General features: G+C 38.8%; 2 protein-coding genes across 2 annotated transcripts in view; one reads left to right on the top strand and one right to left on the bottom strand.

Moving 5' to 3' along the window:
* Positions 1-2,555, bottom strand: part of nsun2 (NOP2/Sun RNA methyltransferase 2) — a 9,261-nt gene extending 6,706 nt beyond the window's left edge. Inside the window, 7 exon segments of the mRNA XM_025065337.1 lie at positions 18-238; positions 625-709; positions 808-879; positions 970-1,075; positions 1,162-1,266; positions 1,638-1,795; positions 2,176-2,555. Of these exon segments, the coding sequence (XP_024921105.1) occupies positions 18-238; positions 625-709; positions 808-879; positions 970-1,075; positions 1,162-1,266; positions 1,638-1,795; positions 2,176-2,241 (813 nt within the window). The 5' untranslated portion in view covers positions 2,242-2,555.
* Positions 2,556-2,967: 412 nt separating this feature from the next.
* Positions 2,968-6,433, top strand: srd5a1 (steroid-5-alpha-reductase, alpha polypeptide 1 (3-oxo-5 alpha-steroid delta 4-dehydrogenase alpha 1)). Its single transcript, XM_008331235.3, has 5 exons — positions 2,968-3,432; positions 3,885-4,051; positions 4,969-5,070; positions 5,850-6,000; positions 6,093-6,433. The coding sequence occupies exons 1-5, from the start codon at positions 3,122-3,124 to the stop codon at positions 6,157-6,159; spliced, it is 798 nt and encodes a 265-aa protein (XP_008329457.1). The 5' UTR covers positions 2,968-3,121; the 3' UTR covers positions 6,160-6,433.
* Positions 6,434-7,080: the final 647 nt, after the last annotated feature.

Raw genomic sequence — 7,080 nt, 5'->3', positions numbered from 1 at the left:
AGTAGTGGTCATCTTTGTAGACCAGTGCTCGGACCACTTACTGACCTGCAGGGCACGTCACACAGGATGCGATCGTAGTAAAGGATGTCCTGCTTCCCGTCCATGTCAGTCTGCAGTCTTGGGATGCAGGAGGCGTCGTGGTTGACCACCATGATGCAGGGGCTGTTGAGACGCTTGGCCTGGTGCACCAGCAGGTAGCAGCGCTTGTTGTCGACGTCATTGGCAATTACGAAGCCCTCTGCAAAATACAGGCATACGGGCAAAGGGGGATTAGTTTTGTGGTATGAAAATAGATTGGTAGACAGAATTGTTTTCTATCAGCCGTTACTGTGGACCGGTAATACCGCACCATCATTGAAGAATCATTCAATTTCCAAGAAAAAACATCTTATAGACCTTATTATGGTAGTATCAGAGTCTGAATGGCCTGTTGTTTTGAAACATTATCAGATTATCTTTGAATGAAAAAAGTAAAGGGATATGACTGGATTCATTTGGAATGGTACAAAATGACCTACGGACCGGCACCGGTCCTGGTCCCCGGACTAGGAGTTGGGAAACCCTGCCCTACAAAATAGTTTTTAACAAAGACAAATATTAATAGATTTTGACAATACTCCTTACCTGGAAAAGGCACATCCATATCAGCATGGAGCATCTCGATCAGCTGGGCTGTCTTTGACCCTGGAGCTGCACACATGTCCAAGATCTGGGGGTATAAAAAACATACACATTAGCACTTTAGATAAAGCGCAGCTGTTCTCTCGGTGCAAAACAAACAAAATAAAAATGGATACATCCTATTACCTTGTGGTGAGACTCAATTTTCAGGAGCAGAGGTGGGATCATACTGACAGCCTCCTGTCGACTGATGTTACCCTTTTGAGACCAACACAACACTAGGTTTGCTCTTTTATTATAATTAATCATGCTGCGTGCAACCTATGAAAACGTTTGTGTCACACTCACCGATTCTGTCTCACTGACGAGAAACTGGTGGAACTTCTCCAGCAGAGGCGACTTCCTAATGATCTTCCTGCTCATGTTAGTGTGCCAGGCCTGCTCATCAGGATACCTGCCAAAACAAAAAGGATACTGAGTTTTGTATTAGCCTAAACCTAGGCTACATTTAAGTTTTATACTTGTCACCCAGGACTATACCAGCTCAGAGGCTGTGGAGCCTCAATCTTCTGCCCATCGATTTCCAAGTCTTGAATTTCCTTGAAGTATTTCTCTTTCAGACAGTGGAGGATCTCCTTGGCATGACTGTGACAGAGAAACAGTGAGACAATCTGAATTAAATACATGCCAAGGGAAAAAAACATTAAAACACATGCCGATATAAATGTGATTGCAAATAATATAGAAAATATTTTCCAAAATCCCTTGTATTATTTAATTGAATTATCAAAAGTATAGATAGATATATAGATAGATAGATCAATAGCTAGATAAATACAAAAATACAGTATAGCACCAACATTACACAGAGATACAATTAAAAAATGAAATAAAAAAAGCACAACCTAGACAAATAAAGCGATAATAAAATGTGTCCAAATTTCTAGAAAATGTTTTTATTTTTCATGATGTTAAACACAATAACTACTAAGGTGTAAGTCGGAGCATCATTCTACCTCTTGTATCCAGTGATGCGAATGGTTGCTGGCAGTGGTTCCCTCATTGTCTCCATAAACTGTTCAAATTCCCCTTCAGGTATCAGGCCTTGCTCCTTGTAGTAGTTTTCAAACAGTTTATTCTCCTTGACAATGTCAGCATAGCCAGCTCCCCAGCCCTGAGTGGATGGATGCAGATTCATTCTTATGGATCACTGTCACTCATGCATGTTTATCAGTTAATCACAAACTATGCATGCACTTCACATCAAATCCGCAAAAAAAGTAGATAGCTATTGCTTTTTCTGTTGTAATCGTGATACGCTTCATAATGACCAGCTCAATTTACTGTATATATTACTTACATTTCATCCCACTTTGAATCGTTGCAAATAAAAAAAATGTCTGCTAAAGTAGCAGCGTCATTCCAATTTGACAGTACATAGGAAAACTAAACTCGATTCTACTTAACCTAGGTGAAATACATTAATTTAATTCATAATAATACGGTTGATAAACTAATAGTAGCATAAAGTTGGAGGAGAATGATGGAGCTTACTGCGTTATCCCGGGCGTCTCTGCCCTGGTTCTGCTGCTGTTGCCGTTGTCTGCTTCTTTTCCCCATTTTGGAGTAAAATAAAACTCTAGAGAAAAGTCTGTGCAACAGTGTTGCTGAATTAAGTTCAGAATTTCAGGAGGAAACTGTTAAAATTATTTTACGTACACCGCTGTGGTAAGTGCAATTCAACGAAACGTGTTGTCTACTGTGACGCACGTGAATTAGGACCCTAATAGGTGGCCACTTCGTTTGCGCGAATAAAATAAAAAATAGTTTTCGTCCTTCTTGTGCCGTACAATCTTTTAAAATGCTTTTTGTTACATTTTGAGGAATTACAATCAACAGTTGAGATTTTTTTTTTGTTTTAGAAAGGACCACAATTCTATTTCAAATTAAACATGTTGCGTTTTTATATTCAAGTCGGCATTTTCCTTACACATTTTGAGAAACAAAACTTTCTCCTAAAAATAATTAAATATATTTCACGAGTAAAAAACTTGAATCAATAGCATATAATAAATATAACATTAAAATAACATGTAATAATAAAGTTTTTCCAGAATATGCAAATAAATAAATGCATTTGAAAATAGGACTAGTAATATCATTAAAAATAAGTGGTTATTATCATTCAGATATTAACCACTTATTATTAATATATTAAAGGATCGGGCAGGGTTAAATTACTGCAGGCAATGGAGCGTACATTTTTATTGTTGTTCTGACGTCAGGGAAATCGACGCCTCTATTTTGGAGCACAGTTCTAATTGGTTAATCTGGGTTGACGCGTTATCGCGCTGTCGATTGTGATTTGTTGACTAGTCTTGATTAAATAACATGAACCTGGATCGAGTGCGTGCGGTAGTACGCGAGTAGTATCAAACGGGATTCCCGTTGTCATTAGAGTTTCTCCCATACTGCTTTGGTAGTGTTAAAAGCGTTAAAAATGGACGAGTTCCTGTCCCGTCTATTCTCTTCAGAAAAACAGGAACTCTACACGCTGGACCTGTTAGCCTACACCACAGTTTTCTTTGCAGTCTGCACATTTTTTACCACGCTTTTTGAAAACATTCCATACGGCCGATATGCAAGCAGTAGATATGGATTTCCGGTCAGTGTTAAATTCGCCTGGTTCGTTCAGGAGCTGCCTGCCATTCTTGTACCTGTGTGTCTGCTGTTTTGGACAAGGTGTTCCAAAGCGTCGCTGCTGCCCAACCAGATACTCATAGCAATGTATATGTGTCATTATGTTCAGAGGTAAGAAGCTGGCACCAGCCACAGGACCATACCTTAGTGCCCCCCGAAATATTTCATACAAATTTAACCAATTTAAATATAATCTATCTTCATATTCACTGTAAACGTTGCTACTAATTAATATTAACTTAACTAATTGGAATTTGTTACATGTCAAAAATGTTCCTGTCCATGTCACACCATGTACATATTTAAGTTTATGTTTATATATGGCAATACACATACAATATTACTTTGGCTTGTTCCAGAAACAGTACACGTTAACCTAAAACTCACCCAATACCCACTTAAATACAACATCTAAAACTGTCTAATTCTGTGGTTAGCAAGTAATTGATCACTTGCATATAAAAATATATATTAGGCAGTCAAAAAGGGTAAAATATCTCACAAACTGCCAGCCCTAAAGCCGTTCCCCGTTGTATTGATAACTTGTGTATGTTTTGTTGCAGATCCCTCATTTATCCATTTTTAATCCGAGGAGGTAAACCGACACCGTGCATCTCATTTATACTGGCCTTTGTGTTCTGCACCTATAATGGCTACATGCAGATCAGGTACCTGAGCCATTACTCTGAGTACACAGCGTCTTGGGTTACACATCCCTGTTTCATTACTGGTAGGTGAACTGTGCCTCCTCCTTTGCCTGTTTAAATTTTCTTTGTAGAGATTGAATTTCACAATTTATAATAACAGAACGGATCAAAAATTTGCAAAGAGAATCGCAATGTCAGAGTGGTTTTACTCTATAGGACAACCACAGCAACAGGGCCACAACTTTGAATGTTTCCTGTGCTAAAAAAAACACGATCGTTAAAAGTAAGCTATATATTTAGACACCTTTTCTACTGGACTTCCATTGGTTTCAAATGAGTTTGCCTACTACCAAACAATAGAACTAAATCTTGGTTCTTCTTTGACGCAGATTAGGATTGCGATTGTTCTTCAAGGTTGCAATATTTAATCTCACAACTAGATGCTGCCAAACTCCATGGTGAAGGGCAGTGTTCTCGACCTTTTTTCTAGAAAGGTCATCAGAAACTATATGTAATGGGTGATGATAAAACTTCTCCGTTTTCAATTTACTTACAATTTTCATATTCCATGTGAAAACTGTGCCTGTTTAATTGAACACTGCATTGATATACAATTTTCATATTCCATGTGAAAACTGGGCCTGTTTAATTGAACACTGCATTCGCAGTGCACTCACAGGAATTGAAGACTCTCTCTTTAGATTTATAACCTTTTGCTGCCACCTAGAGGAGTAACACATTGTTCTGCCCGGCAATGTCTTATGGACGAAAAAAGACATTGACCCTTATATTTACATAAGGAAATCTTCAGTGAAACGACTGAAAAAAAAAAAAAAAGGTTCATCTCATTGTAAATTGTAATTTTTCCAGATTGAAAGTAAATGGCAATTTTAAAACAATGTGAAAAGTGAACGTCCAGATTTTAAAATCGCTGGTGGGCGGTCTTCCTGTCGCTTGGTCAATGTTTTGCTGAAGAAGTATTTGGCTGCTTTGTCCCCAGGATCTGTCCTGTGGTTGGCTGGCTGGCTGGTGAATGTGCATTCTGACTACATCCTGAGGAACCTGAGGAAACCTGGGGAGACTGGGTACAAAATTCCCACTGGTAATGGCTTTTGTCTTACACTTTTTTACCAGCTGTAAGGCTGTATAGCATATATATATATACATACATGCATATATATGTATACATATATATACATACATGCATATATATGTATACATATATATACATACATATATATGTATACATATATGTATATGTGTATACATGTATATGTATCTATATACATATATGTTTTTATGTATTTATATTTGGCAATGACAACTATTATGACAACTAGCACCTGGAGCCGGAGGAATAAGTAGCTACAAGCTAAGATTAGCTTGGCGGAGTCAGACCAATGGTTCGACTGGTCTTTATCTATGTGAATCTGAAATCTAAACAGTTTCCCACAGAGAGTGGCTCCCCCCCCCCCCAAGAACTCAGTCACAACAACAATACTGCAGGCTCGAACTTGCAGTGAACCTTTCAAACAATCCACTCCAAACCCTGAAAGAAAATAAAGTGGAGAAATCCAGAAGGGTGGAAGCTGTGAGCTGCGTGACTCCAAATGAACTTCAAGGCACGTCTGGAATCTTCTCAGCCAAGAATCTGCCATTTTCACAGGGCAGGGTAGCAGCACTACTGCTCGCATGGCCTGCTGTCAAATAGTGAGTGCGTGGCCACTTGTGGTCAGACGGGAGAGAGTTCCATGGATTTTTTTTTTTTTTTTAATTACATTAGGAGATAAGGGGAAATGTCAGCATTCGCTTGGTTTCGTATTGATTTGCAGGATTTGATTTGGTTTGAGTACTATTTCTCTGTGTATCTTCTTTCCACAGGTGGGATGTTTGAGTACGTGTCAGGAGCCAACTTCTTAGGAGAGATTACGGAGTGGGCAGGTTTCGCTCTGGCATCTCAATCTATCCAAAGTTTATCTTTTGCCTTCTTCACTGCCGTGGTCCTCAGCAGCAGGGCCGTGTCCCACCACAAGTAAGATTGACAAGCAGTAATAGGTATGCAGAAAATGCAGGAACGACTGGTAATTGTGTCCATGTCTTCTCCATCTTTCTCTCGTTGCGTAGGTGGTATCTTGCAAAGTTCGACGACTACCCTAAAAACAGAAAGGCTCTGATACCGTTCCTTTTCTAAGAATCGCTCCTTGAACCAGAGCCATCGTTGGGTATCGTTGTTCCACAGCGAGGAAGTACAGCCCTAACAGGAATGTCTGTTTTTGAGTCAACAAGCAAACCCACAACAATGACTTGATTCACTGTTAAAGGATGGATGAACCTAAAAACTGTTGAAGACAACAGTGTTGTGTAACGGAGTGAGCATCAACTGAGGTCCTCATGGTTTTACTGAAAATTATGATGATGATAATTGTTGTTGTTGATGATGAGTCTAAGTAAATAACTCTGAATATCACATCTGTATGTATATATAACATATTTTCTGGACTCACTCTGGAGTATACGTCGCGCCAGCCAAAAATGCATAATGAAAATGAAAAAAATATATATAAGTAACTGTGGGGTATAAGTTGCACTAGTGCCCTCTAGTGTGAAAATAAGGAATATGTAATTTTTCAGTGGTACAGGAGTAGCAGATACTGGTACACAAGCCTAGAGTGAAAATAACAAACAAGTAAAATTATATATTTTATTATATAAGTCACACCTGAGCATAAGTTGCAAATCCAGCTAAAGGATGAAAAAAAGTGCGACTTATAATCCGTAAAATACAATAAATATACATAACATGTCCACTGTAATGTCCAGTCCAGTGCCCATTTAGCTTTACATTTCGATGACTGCTTCATTTGACTTATCTGGGGATAAGGTGCTCCACTCCCTGCCTCAGGTGTCCACACCCCTTCATTCATCTGTTCCTCATCATCTAACCTTCCACACCTGTTTTTTTTTTTTGTATTGAGATCCAAAGGCATCACAAGAGAAGCTGCCCTTTTTTCCTCTTATGGTGAATCTATGGTTGGCAAAATTCAATCAAAACAATTTTCAGCAGAACAAGAAACCATTTCAGCTGCAGGGTTCTTACATGGTCACTGAAAAA

Source organism: Cynoglossus semilaevis, chromosome 18 (genome assembly GCF_000523025.1).
Source record: "Cynoglossus semilaevis isolate Cse_v1.0 chromosome 18, Cse_v1.0, whole genome shotgun sequence".
NCBI lineage: Eukaryota > Metazoa > Chordata > Actinopteri > Pleuronectiformes > Cynoglossidae > Cynoglossus > Cynoglossus semilaevis.
Note: the sequence above shows the minus strand (reverse complement) of the source record. Positions and strands in the feature narration are given on the sequence as shown.